The sequence below is a fragment of the Oryctolagus cuniculus genome, chromosome 15 (assembly GCF_051225735.1).
Source record: "Oryctolagus cuniculus isolate XC-2025 breed Fujian yellow rabbit chromosome 15, ASM5122573v1, whole genome shotgun sequence".
NCBI classification, from domain to species: domain Eukaryota; kingdom Metazoa; phylum Chordata; class Mammalia; order Lagomorpha; family Leporidae; genus Oryctolagus; species Oryctolagus cuniculus.
Window position 1 is genome coordinate 85,500,004 of NC_142881.1, and position 13,352 is coordinate 85,513,355.

At 54.5% G+C, this 13,352-nt stretch overlaps 1 protein-coding gene across 6 annotated transcripts in view; it reads left to right on the top strand.

Moving 5' to 3' along the window:
* The window catches only part of WDFY4 (WDFY family member 4), a 269,215-nt gene that overhangs the window by 89,334 nt on the left and 166,529 nt on the right, over positions 1-13,352 (top strand). For all 6 annotated transcript variants that reach the window (XR_016221811.1, XM_089314169.1, XM_051837552.3 and 3 more), the window contains exons 14-20: positions 1,918-2,132; positions 2,974-3,068; positions 3,908-4,139; positions 4,523-4,599; positions 5,557-5,778; positions 6,788-6,966; positions 11,427-11,658. Coding sequence is in view for 5 of the 6 variants with exons in the window: in XM_089314169.1 (XP_089170295.1) it covers positions 1,918-2,132; positions 2,974-3,068; positions 3,908-4,139; positions 4,523-4,599; positions 5,557-5,778; positions 6,788-6,966; positions 11,427-11,658 (1,252 nt within the window). In the remaining variant the exon portion in view is untranslated. The remainder of the gene's footprint in view (positions 1-1,917; positions 2,133-2,973; positions 3,069-3,907; positions 4,140-4,522; positions 4,600-5,556; positions 5,779-6,787; positions 6,967-11,426; positions 11,659-13,352) is intronic.

Sequence of the window (13,352 nt, forward strand, 5' to 3'; positions counted from 1 at the left end):
TGCATGATGATATCAGTTGTGCATCTTGTCCCATGCAAGCTGTGGCCTCAGCTCTCACCCCCAAATGAAGCGGGCAGGTGCCAGCTATGAAAGTCCCTATTCTGGGAGAGGGGAGTTGGAGGTGAGAGTGTGGGTGACCCTCTTCTGTTTCAAGGACAGTGGACACAGGGGGCAGAGGTGGGGCTGGGGTGCCCAGGACGGGACAGTCTGAACCTGAAGACCTGGAAGTGGGGGAGAGTTCCCCAGTGTGCAAATGGTGATGATGGAGGCGGGACTATTGGGTGACTGTCACCGTTTCTACCAGCAGTTTCTGTCCCCGTTGGGCTGCCTGTGTCCATCCACAGCTCAGGCTCACGGGAAGGGGGTCCAGCTCCTCCAGGTGGTGAGTTCTGTCCTCGATGCTGGTGACACCAGGGAGCACTGACAAAGCCACGAGAGTTCACCCTGGCAGAACTTTGCTCGCCAGATCACTCCAATGGCATTTCATCCTGTCCAGAATTCACTTGTTATTTATTTTTGAACATTTTGATTTATTTGGGAGTTGGAGAGAAAGGGGGGAGGAGAAAGAGAGAGAGAGGAGAGAGAGAGAAAGGGAGAGAGAGAGAGAGAGAGAGAGAGAGAGAGAGAGAGAGAAAATGAACCCATCTGTGTTGTTCATTCCCCAAAACAGGCAGGGCTGGGCCAGGTGAAATCCTGGAGTCTGGAACTCGGTCCAGGACTCCCACATGGGTAGCTGCCTCCCAGGGTGTGCATTGGCAGGAAACTGGGGTCAGGAGCTGTAGAGCTGTAGAGCTGGCCAGGTTCAGCTATGGGATGTGGGCATCTTAAGTGCGGGCTGGGCCACCTGCTTGCTGCCTATCTCTGACATCAGAAATGTTACTGCAGCAATGGGGCCCTCACCGCTGTTGGGGCAGGGGCAGTGAGTGTTGCCCAGCTGGAAGGCAGGTGGGAGGATGGGAGGTGAGACACACGTACCATTTGTTTAACATCCAGAAGCTGGTGAGAAGCAGTGCAAATGCATCTTGTCCTACATGTTACTCCTTGAAATACATCCCCAGATATTTTGTAGGGAAATGGAATCATTTTCTTCCGAATATATGGAAAAGGCACGTATCATGAAAAAAATCATACGTGGATTTCAAAATTGCCTTTGCACCAAAAGAAACTCTCTTCGAATTCCATTTTTTTCCCCTGCACGTTTGGAAGGACTGGCAGGTGCTACAGGCTTGTGAGAAACCTCTGGAGGGGGTCTGAGTTATTTCTGTCTGTTTGTGGTAGGAACATGCTCTTGCCATGTCTGGGGAGGGGACCCCTCACATGACTGCCCATGAGGACAGGAGCTGGCAGAGTGAAGGGAAGTCGAAGGTCAGACACAGGCTCTGCCCTTACCATGTGGCCCTGCACAGGTCACTGCCCTGGGCTCTGTTTTCTGATCTGTGAAATGGGGTTGATTCTGGACCTCGTCACAGGGATTGCTTCAACGCTCCACGTTCAAATGCTTAGGGAGCAGGACTTGGCACATCCGGGATACCCAGGAGTTACTCTCATCACAGGAAGAATCCAGTGTGGCCATAGAGGCCAGGGCTGGTCTTCCTTGTACCCCTGCCAGGAACTCCATGAAATGAGTGAGGGGCCTCAGGGACCCCTTCCGTCCGAGACACTAAATTCTCTGCGGGAGCACCTGTCCTGCTGCGTGGAGGAGGCTGATTCTCTGTGATCCCATGGGGCAGGGGCAGGGCCCTACTCATCTTTGCCTCCCCAGGGCTGTCCCCTGGAAGCTGACATTGTAAGCCCACTGAATACTTGTTTGAGGGAGCAGAGGATGAACACCCGCCCCCGAGGGGGTGCAGCAGGCCAGGGTCCGCCAGGGTAGGGGCGGTCCCCTGGTCTTCACGGCTTGCTTTGGTCACCTCTCAGCTTTCGGAAGAGATCCAGTGCTCCCTGGCCAGCCACCTCCAGTGCCTGGTGAAGTCGGAGAAGAGCCGCCAGGTGATGTGCGAAGCGGGAATGCTCGGGACACTCATGAGCTCCTGCCGCAGGGCCCTGGCCGCCGGCAGCGGCCCCCTGCACTCGCGGCTCATCCGGATTTTTGAAAAGCTTGCTTCCCAGACCATCGAGCCGGACGTGCTGAGGTACCGAGGGCCCTGTGCTATGTCCTGGCTGGGGGCACCCCGTGGGCCGCAGGGACAGGAGTCCCGACACCCCCTCCTCGCTCCTCCGCAGAGCACCGACTTGCCCGGGCATTCAGTGCTGGAAGTCTATAGACCACAGTGCTGGTGCCCACGAAGCAGATCCAGCCTGCTCCCCTGGGGCTGGTGGGGCCGGACAAGGGGCTTACAGTTTACTAGACAAGGAGTGGAGGCATGGAAGCCTTGGCTGGGGGCTGGCAGCTGCAGGGACTCCCAGGACAGAGGGGCCAGGGCATGCACCTCTGTATGCTGCTCGGGGTCCCTCTACGAGGCCATGCATTTCCTAGCAGCAACAACAGGGAGGGAAGCTACCCAGGGAGCAGCAGGTGTAGAAGAAAGACAAACAGGCTGTGGATGGGAGCGCAGGAGCCTCCCAGGGACCCTCCCCTGCCCAGAGGGTCACACCACCCTGCTGACACACACACAGGGGCCAGTGCAGGGAGGGGATGGGGGTGACCGCTCCAGCCAGCAGGCATGGCGCCCGGGGGCCGGGCCAGCCTCTTTGAGCCGCCAGGCATGTGGGCTGCCAGACAAAGCCATCGTGCTGGTAAAAGCAGTCAGTTCCTTTAGGAAACAATAAAGCATGGACGGCGCAGGCCTGCCTTGAGACTCCTGAATTTGGGGGCTCTGCGGCTGGGTTGGTGGGACGGTGCGGCTGCCGGATGGGCCTTGCAGGTGAAGGGGGCAGAGCACAGGTAAGGGCGTGGCAGGTCGCGGAGCTCAGGGGAGCACGTCTGCCTGCAGCAATGCCTTCACTCGCTCTCCTGTGCGTTCTGATGTACAGACAGTTTCTCGGACTCGGTATCGTCCCGCCTCCGTCGAGCGCAGTGAGGGTCCTCAGGCCATCTCGGGCGCACCAAGGCACCCCCGGCTGCTCAGGTGAGGACAGAGGAAGGAACTGGGGCAGGCTCACGGGACTGGAGAGAGAGGTCGGCAGCCTGCTCTGGGACGGTGGACAGCAGGTGCAGGGAGGCGAGCAGGTGCAAAGCTGATTCTGTCTGGAGAAAGGCAGGTGTGGGAGGAGCAAGATGGAGCTCTCTCCACGCAGGACAGGTGATGACGAGCCTGGGCTTCGGGGCGTGAGTCAGTGATAGGACTTCCTTCACAGCCCAGCGGGGCCCAGGTGTGCAGGGATGGGGCGGGGCGGGGTGGGGGTGTCTGCCCAGCTCAGAGCTCAGGGCTGAGTTACGGTGTCAGGAGCCAAAGCATCAGGTGACGCCTGAAGAGTGCTGGTCCAGGGGACAGCTTGGGGGAGAGAATGGCGTGGATGTATTCGGGGGATGATCACATAGCATATTAGGAAGAGGGCTCAGCTGAGAAGCCAGGATGCAGAGCCGGGCTTGGGGCTGGCAGCCAGAGACGGGGGCTGAGAGATGTGTTGGAGAAAGGCTGCTATGAAGCAGGGGCCGGGCCTTCAGGCTGAGACAAGGCCCCCGTGAGTGGCTCCAATGGGGCAGGCCACAGGCAGCAGTGGGACGTGGCCGTGTTGGAGAGGGGAGCACCCTGGAAGAAAGAAAGGGGCAAGTTCCTGTGGCGGGTAGGTTACTACCACCCTTCAGTGCCTTCCAAGCCAGCAAACGGACCAGGCTGGGGTCCAGCAACCCCCCTGGGGGATGCTAGGAGGTGTCTGCACTTGGGCTGTGGCAGGGACATTAGACCAGTGGCCAGGAGAAAGGCAGGAGTGCTTTGAGCAAAGTCATATCTCTTCTCTTGTTTAGGGTCCCAGAGCGCAACCCCAGGAGGGGCCGAGGGGCGTGCGGGAGCCATCTCTGACTGGTGCCCTGGGGCGGCTCCAGCCCTTAGGCCCTCAGGGACGTCCCCGGACGCCACCACCGCCCTCCAGACGTCGCTGAGCCTCATCTCCATGACCTCCCCACGCAACCTACAGCCTCAGAGGGCGGCGCTGGCGCCATCGTTTGTGGAATTTGACATGTCGGTGGAGGGCCACGGGTATGCAGGCCCTCACACCCTGGAAAGGCCACTTCTTAATTCCCAGTGAATTAGAACACACAGGACAAAGCCCTGGCTCCCACGGGCTCTGGCCAGCTGGCCGAGGAAGGTGTCTGGGTTATGGACATGTGCCCGGGGCGTGGAGGGCCAGCTGCCTCTCTGCTGGTGCGGCTGTGTTTGGAGTGCCCTCACGTGATGTCCTGCCTCCAGTGTGGCTTCCTCCCTCTTGGCCAGCCCTTGGGCACCGGCTGCTTTCTGTCCCTGGGGGCTGTGTGGTCTAAGCAGGGGCGAGGCCCCCGCAGGAGGACAGAGAGCAGAGACGTCCCAGCCCAGGGCAGCCGGCTTGGTGGGGTGGATGCCTTGACATGCTTTTCTGTTTCCAGCTCTCTGTTTATTCCCACGCTGGCTACCGTCATGGGATCCGGCACCGAGTACTCCATCTCGGGAGGAATTGGGACAGGTAGGCACTTCCCAGGGAGGTCGGCTGCCCGCCTGCCCCAGGAGTGGGGCCACAGGGGGCCCCGATGGCCCAGTTCCACCAGGTGTCTCGGGAGAGGGTGACTCTGCTCTTTGGCCCTGAGTACCTGGGGTCAGAGCATCCCTCAGCTCCCCAGTTGCTCTCAGAAGCAGTGGCCTGTTCGTTGTGTGTCCCAAGTGTCCAGGCCCATGGCTGGGGACTCGGTGGCAGACTTGGTCCCTGGGCTCGGGTTTGACTCATTTAGTTTGTCCGTGTCAGCCGGCCCTACAGCTCTCTCTAGAGAGAAGTGTGAGATCCATGCTGACAGCCCCAAGAATGGTGCAGCCCTCAGCAAGTAGTTCCCATGGGGACAGCCGGGGCCTCAACCTGCTTCACACAGTGCAGTGCTCAGCTGACGTGCACCGGGCAGAACGGCGCCAGTGCTCAGGGGCTGCCTGAACCCGGCACTCTCTGTTAGAACTGGATTCCAGGTTTCCACGGGAGGGTAGGGGCTGAGGACCCAGTGCCTTCCCAACCCACCAGTGCGGGCAAACTCTCTTTCCACGTCAGCGTGGCACCAGTGGTTGCCAACACGGCTGCTGCTTCTGCCTGCACAGTGAGGTCAGCATCCCCGTCTCGGTCACCACTGCTGCTACCTGCGTGGGAGGCCAGGGGGCACCCTTTCCTGTCCAGCGTTTGGCTAAGCGAGGTCAGTGTCCTCCGCCCTGCCTGCCGGAGTCGAGATAAGCTGACCGGGGTCCCCTTGTGAGCCACCTCAGGGATGCTGACCCTGCCTCTGCCCCTTTGGCGAGGCAGCGCGGAGCCGAAGGGGAAGGCGCATTGGTGAGTGAGGTCGGACCCAGGCTGGCCCCCGGCAGGTGCCGTGGCTGAGCTGAGTCGGGGGCCGCAGAGGGTCCTCAGCAGGACGAAGACCTCAGGGGTGCTGTGTTCCCTCCCCAGGCGCTGCCAGAGTGTTCCCTCCCCCCGGGGGCCTGACTTTCTCCTGCTGGTTCCTGATCAGCCGGCCGGCCGCTCCCACCGAGGGCCACCCGCTGCGCTTCCTGACCGTGGTGCGTCACCTGGCCAGGACCGAGCAGCCCTTCGTCTGCTTCTCTGTCAGCCTCTGCCCCGAAGACCTCTCCCTGGTTGTATCCACAGAAGAGAAAGAGTTTCAGCCCCTGGGTGAGGCGCTGGGGTCTGGAGCTGGCCCCGCCCACCTCAGGGGAGCCGGGGCTGTGTCAGACGCTCTAGACGGGGGCGGGGGTGACCCCAGGATCCTCCTCAGCTTTTGGCATTGCCCCTGTGGGTTCCACACCTGGAGAATGGTCTGTAGTAGTACTGTGTGCCCCTGTGGCCTGGGCTCTGGGGTTACAGTCAGGTGGACAAGACCCAGCCCTTGGCCTGGCTCTAGAGGTTGTGTTCGGAAATCTTCCAGGAGCTCAGCTCTGCCCTCCCAGGGTGGCCAGGGACAGTGGCCAGGGGCAGTGGCCAGGGGCAGTGGCCAGGGACAACTCGGGGGGCTCTGCCTCATTGGGATTGAGGCTGCTGCATCCTTCCCTGAGCAAGGTTCATGAGCCGAAGTGGCCTCATATCCTAGGGTTGGCCCATGCTGCCAGGGCCCGCTGGTGACTCTGGGCACCTGGGAGCCCGGTCATCCCGTAGCAGTGCTGGTGACAGGTCCTGGCTCTGCCCATTGGACCTTAGCCTTGTTCTCCAAGTTCACCTGCCCAAGGTGGCCATGCCAGGCATCGCTTAGCCACCTGTTCCTGCTCCTTTTGCGTGTCCTAAGAGTGGCACTGTTTCTTAGCAAGCGCCTAGGAGGATCGGAGGATGGCCGACACATGTGGCACAGGACACAGCCTGCAAATTGGCATCATCACAAAGCAGTCTAGTGTATGGGAGACCCTGGGTTTGAATCCGGCCTGCATCACCTTGGGCAGAGCCACCTAACCACACTTGAGGATAGCAAAATGAGTGTAGTGGTAGTGCCTGCCCCTCAAGGTGGTGGTGACAATTCAGTGTGTTAGCACTCCTAGCAGTGCCCACACCTGGGTCTGGCACCAGGGGTGAAGGTCAAGGAGGGCTGGGCTGAGGCCAGGGTTGTTTGACCAGGGCACGTCCCCTGCAGCTCTGCTGGGCCATTGCAGCAGGTGCAGCACCGGTGACGGCCGGCGTTCCTGTTCTCTTCCAGACGTCATGGAACCTGAAGACGATGCTGAGCCCTCGGCAGGACGCCAGCTGCAGGTCAGGTGCGGCCAGTTGCTGGCCTGTGGTCAGTGGCATCACCTGGCCGTGGTTGTCACCAAGGAAATGAAAAGGAATTGCACTGTCTCCACCTACCTCGATGGACAACTCACTGGCTCAGCCAAGGTGAGATGGTTCCTGGTGCAAGGCTGAGCTCCCCAAGCCTCCCGCCTGGAGGGGCCTCTGTTCACTTCTCTTTAGGGCGCAGGGTTGGAGCCCAATGACCCACCCAGGAGACTGGGTGGAGCCCAGGCACGGCACGGCATGGACAGCTTTACATCATGGACCGAAGGTCACACAGCCTGGGCAGAAGGCAGATAGGGGATACGGGGCCAGATCTGCAAGAGTGGTCCTAGGAGGAAGCAAATCTCCAAAAAATACACAGACTTTTCACAGTTTAAGTTCCATGCGCTCCAGGGAGGTCTGGGCAGGGCTCAAGGTCTGAGGTCTCCTAGGAGCTCCCGGGGGACACGTGGTCACTTTTGTGCGTGGTCACTTTCGTGGGTGCCGTGTCTTTGTTCTCATCTGTTCTGGAGAGTGGACTTGTTTCTGTATGCCTTCCCAGGCTGTGTGGCTCGTCTGTGGAACAGTTCATGATCCTTGAGGTAGGGCAGGTCCTTTATCTTGAATGCAGCCAGGGCTAACACACAGTAAGCCTGCAGTAAACGTGAATTCGCAGTCGCAAAGGGGCTGATACTGTGGTTGGGTGGACTGGTGCATGGATAAGACAACTGCACAGGACCAGCCAAATCAAGGGCAGGCACCAGGGAGCCTGGGAGTGACGGGCACCAAAATACACCCAAATGTGCCATGGAGCATGGCCGAGGCCAAGTCTGACAGCGTTCATTTTCCAAGGTGATGTCAAGAAGTTGGGTCAGGACCAGCAAGTGGAATTTAACCAGGACAGAGACCGAGCACTGTGCCTTGTTGTCAACATCCACTGGGCAAGAGCAGGGTGGGAAAGCTCTCACTTATGTTAGCAATGATTATTTTAGCTGTTACTATTTTATTTGAAAGACAGTTATAGAGACGGGGTGGGCGGGGGGAGGTCTTCCATTTGCTGGTTCACTGACCAAATGGCTGCAACGGCCAGAGCTGGGCTGATCCAAAGCCAGGAGCCAGGAGCTTCTTCCGGGCTTCCCACGTGGGTGCAGGGGCCCAAGGACTTGGGCCATCTTCCACTGCTTTCCCAGGCCATGGTAGAGAGCTGGATCGGAAGTGGAGCATCCGGGACTCAAACCTGTACACATAAGGGATGTCAGGCTTAACCAGATGTGTCACAATGTCTGCCCTGTCATTTTTCATATGGGCTATATGAAAGTTCCCTGCCTTTTAATTTGCATTTTCTTACGGGCTAATGAGGTTGAGTATTTTCCCATGTGGTTATTTGCATCTGTGCGTCTCCTTCAGAGATGTCCATTTATATCTTTTGCCTACTTTCTAATTGCATTATTTGTATCAACAGTTTTGTTATATGGGTTTAAACATATGTATGTACATATGTGTTTTATTATGCATTATATATATTATATGTATTATATATATTGATATATATGTGATTTGCAATTAATTTCTCCTAGATGGTGGCTTCTTTTTATCCTCTTGCACTTGGGCAAAACTTGTTAGCTTGGGTGAAGTATAAGCCATTACTTTTTTCTTCCATGGTTTGTGCATTAGGGATCAAGTCTAAGAACTTTCTGCCTGGCCCTCGATCCTGAAGATTTTCTCCTACTTTTTTCTGTGAACTTTGTAGTTTTCCACTTTGCATTGAAGTTTATGAACTGTTGTGAATTAATTTTTGTACAATGCGTGAAGTTTAGGTTGAAGTTCATTTCTGTGCTTATGGAGTCCAGTTGCACCACCAACATTTGTTGAAGGAGCCTCTGTTTCCTCTATTGCATTGCTTTTGCATCTTTAACAAAACTCAGGGGGATGTATTTGTGTAGATTTATTTATGGCTGCTTTTTTCTGTTTTATTAATCTATCACTATTATTCTACCAGTACCACATTATCTTATACCCATATAATAAGTCTTTTTTTTTTTTTTTAAAAAAGGATGTATTTATTTGAGAAGCAGAGTTACATGTAGAGAGAGGGAGAGACAAATAGAAGTCTTTTTTTTTTTTTTTTTTTTGACAGGCAGAGTGGACAGTGAGAGAGAGAGACAGAGAGAAAGGTCTTCCTTTGCTGTTGGTTCACCCTCCAATGGCCGCCCCGGCCAGCGCGCTGCGGCCGGCGCACCGCGCTGATCTGATGGCAGGAGCCAGGTACTTCTCCTGGTCTCCCATGGGGTGCAGGGCCCAAGCACTTGGGCCATCCTCCACTGCACTCCCGGGCCACAGCAGAGAGCTGGCCTGGAAGAGGGGCAACCGGGACAGAATCCGGCACCCGGACTGGGACTAGAACCTGGTGTGCCGGCGCCGCAAGGCGGAGGATTAGACTAGTGAGCCGCGGCGCTGGCTAGAGAGGTCTTTAATCCTCTGGGTCACTCCCCAAATGGCTGCAGTAGCCAGAGCTGGGCCAATCTGAAGCCGGGAGCCAGGAGCTTCCTATAGGCCTCCCACTCGGGTGCAGGGGCCCAAGTATCTGGGCCATCTTCCACTGCTTTCCCAGGCCACAGCAGAGAGCTGGATCAGAAGAGGAGCAGTCAGGACATGAACTGGCACCCAAATAGGTGCCACAGGCAGAGGCTCAACCTACCACACCACAGCGCTGTCCCCCATATAATGAGTCTTATACTGGATAGAGTGATTCTTCCCATTTAGTTTTCTTTTTAATAGTTTAAGCTAGTCTAGGACCTATGCCTTATCTTTTTTTTTTAAGAATTATTTTATTTATTTGAAGGAGTTACAGAGAGAGGTAGAGCGAACGAGAGAGAGAAAGGTCTTCCAATTCACTGGTTCACTCCCCAGATGACCACAATGGCTAGAGCTGAGCTGATCCGAAGCCAGGAGCCAGGAGCTTCCTCTGGACCTCCCAAATTGGGTGCAGGGGCCCAAGGACTTGGGCCATCTCCCACTGCTTTCCAAGGCCATAGCAGAGAGTTGAATCGAAAGAGGAGCTGCTGGAACTCAAACTGGCACCCATATGGGATGCCGGTGCTGCAGGCTGGGGCTTTACCCTGCTGTGCCACAGTGCTGGCCCCTGTGCCTTCTCATATAACTTTTAGAAATAATTTGTTTAGGGCTACAAGAAACCTCGTTTGGATTTTGGATTGTATTATGCTTGTAGATGAGTTTGGGAACACATGACATCTTTGTCATATTTATCTTCTCCATGAACATAGTACACTCCTCCATTTGATATACAGATTCTGTATATGTTTTGCTACATATTTTGTATACTTTTGAGTAATTATAAATGATACTGATTTTAGTTTCTGCTTGTTCATTATATAATTATACATATAATACATATACACAATGTATAATTGTCTATATATACACAGTTAATTTTTATGTACTGATCATGTATCTTGTGACCTTGCTGAATGTATTAGTTCTAAGAGTATTTTTTAAGGATATCTCAAGCATGTGATCAAATTTTTAAATTATTTTCTTTTTAATTTAGTTTTATTTATTTGAAAAGAGTGGGGAGATATCTCCATCCTCTGTGGTTAATGCAGCTAGAGCTGGATCAGGACAAAGCCAGGAGACTGGAACATAACCTGGGTCTCTCGTGTGTGGCAGGGACCCGAGTACTTCAGCCACCACCTGCCGCCTCCCACGGTGTGCATCAGCAGGAAGCTCGAATTGGAAGTGGAGCTGGGACTTGAGCCCAGGCACTTGGATAGAACATCCAAGAGGCATCTTAACCACTGCACTGAAGCCGGTGCTGAGATTTTTAAAGAAATATTCCTTGCCATTTTCTGCATGGACATGTCATCTGCAAACAGAGTTTTATTTCTTGTTTTCCAATCTGTATGTCTACAATGATTGTTCCTACATTAGACTTCATTTGCCAATACTAGGTATTTGAGTTCTTAGTGGAATGATTTGAGGCAAAAAAGATGGATTTTTATGTCTCAATGTTTCTTAGCAAATTTGTTTCCAAAGCTACAGTTTTTTTTTTTTTTTACTCCCACAAGCATTTTATATTTTGTTTTTTTGCTGCATCCTATTCGCATTTGCCAGTCATTTTTTAAATTCTTTTTATTTATTTATTTCAAAGTCACAGTTGCAGTGAGAGAGGGAGAGAATGAGAGAGAGAGAGAGAGAGAGAGCGAGCTTCCATCCGCTGGTTCACTCCCCAAGTGGGTGCAACAGCTAGCCAGGAGCCTGGAACTCCATCCGGGCCTCCCCTCTGTGTGGCAGAGACCCAAGCACTTGGGCCATCTTCTATCGCTTTCCCAGGCACATGAGCAGGGAGCTGGATTAGAAGAGACGCAGCCGGGACCCAAATCAACGCCCATATGGGGTGCCAGCATCATAGATGGCGGCTTTACCCACTATACCACACTGCCAACCCCTAGATAAATTTTTTTGAGACAAGGATAAAGTGCATCGTATTGATTCACTGTGCATTTATTTGATTAGTTCTGGGGTTAAGCACCGCTCAGTCTGCAGATTTCTTTTTATGTCAACAGATGCTGTATATTCAGCCCCTACCTGGGCCTTTCTTTTCCATGGACCCATCTTCATTTGTGGATGTTTATGGATATATCGCGACCCCTCAACTCTGGAAGCAAAAGTCGGCGTTAATCTGGCGTCTTGGCCCTACGTATCTCTTTGAAGAAGCCATCTCGCTAGAAACCCTGGAGGCTCTCATCAAACTGGGCCCACGGTACTGTGGTAACTTCCAGGCTGTGCCTGCCCAAGGTAGGCAGCCTTGTGATTTATAATATTTTTGCTGATGTGAGTTCACATGTGGACATCCAGTTATTTATAGCATTATTTATAAAGGAGCAGCTCGGCGCGGGTCAGTCATTAGGAAAGACCTCTGGACTCGGATCGTTATATATTTACAACCCAGCAGAACATGTCACAGCGCAGGAAATGACAATATCCTTTAGGCTTCAACCCCGAGCCACCTAATGGAGGAGGTGGTGGGTTATACCGTCAGCGAGAGAGAAGAGAACGAGATAAATAAGTTACATTCCTTTTAATGAAGAAGCTTTTTAACTAAAGGATACTGTTGTTGTCAATTATTAAACAGGCAGACAAAACACCCACGTCTTCCTCATTGATCACTGGCTGTTCAAGCAAGCAGCCAAGCTTGCTAGGCTCCATCAGATCGAGGGGTCGGCTCCCAGCTGGGAAGAATGATAAATGTGACAGTGCACGGGCGCTCAGGGCATGGCCCAGGGCCGCTGAGGGCTGTCAAGGGCCCAGGGTATCTTTGCACGCCACTTCCTATGGCAGCGCCAAGCCTGGAGCCGAAGTCCCCCTGATCCCGGTGTCGTGCCGCGCTTCCCTTGGAGGTCACGGGCTCTCATCCTCTTGGGACTGGTGTGCTCCTTCCAAAAGGGGGTGCTCCTGATGGGCACACGGCTCTTGGTCCTTGGTCCTTTCAGCCCCGCCTGTTGCCTTTTGAGAAGTCAGCTTCCTTGTCACTCGTGTTCTGGTTTTGGGGAGAGAGAAAGCCTATATACTTCATAGATGTCTTATATAGTTTTAAAGAGCTTTATTTATTTGAAAGGGAGAGTTACAGAGAGAGGAGGTGAGAAAGAAAGGAGGGGGGGGGGAGAGAGAGAGAGATCTTCCATTGCTGTTCACTTACCAAACGGCTTCAATGACCCAGAGCTGGGCCAGGCCAAAGCCAGGAGTCAAGAGCTTCTTCCGGGGCCGGCGCCGCGGCTCACTAGGCTAATCCTCCGCCTTGCGGCGCCGGCACACCGGGTTCTAGTCCCGGTCGGGGCACCGGATTCTGTCCTGGTTGCCCCTCTTCCAGGCCAGCTCTCTGCTATGGCCAGGGAGTGCAGTGGAGGATGGCCCAAGTACTTGGGCCCTGCACCCCATGGGAGACCAGGAGAAGTACCTGGCTCCTGCCATCGGATCAGCGCGGTGTGCTGGCCGCAGTGCGCCGGCCGCGGCTGCAAAGGAAGACCTTTCTCTCTGTCTCTCTCTCTCACTGTCCACTCTGCTGTCAAAACAAAACAAAACAAAACAACAACAAAAAAGCACAAGAGCTTCTTCCGGGTCTCCCATGTGGGTGGCAGTGGCCCAAGGACTTGAGCCATTTTCTGATGCTTTCCCAGGCACATTAGCAGGGAGCTGGATTGGAAGCCGAGCAGCTAGGACTTGAATCAGTGCCTATATATGGGCTGTTGGTGTGGCAGACGGGGGCTTTACCTGTGTGTGCCTCAGTGCCGGCCCTGATAAGATGACTTAAACTCTGATCATGTTTCACGTGGGATGTCTGTTTTATGGTAGTGTCAGTCTTGGGAGAGCTCCCCCACGATTTTCCATAAGCATCAGAGAAGCATCAGTGGGGCAAAACCCAAGACATGCTACCCACGACACACAGAACCACACGCCGCCACAGCACAGGTGCACCCTCTCGCGTTGCCCTG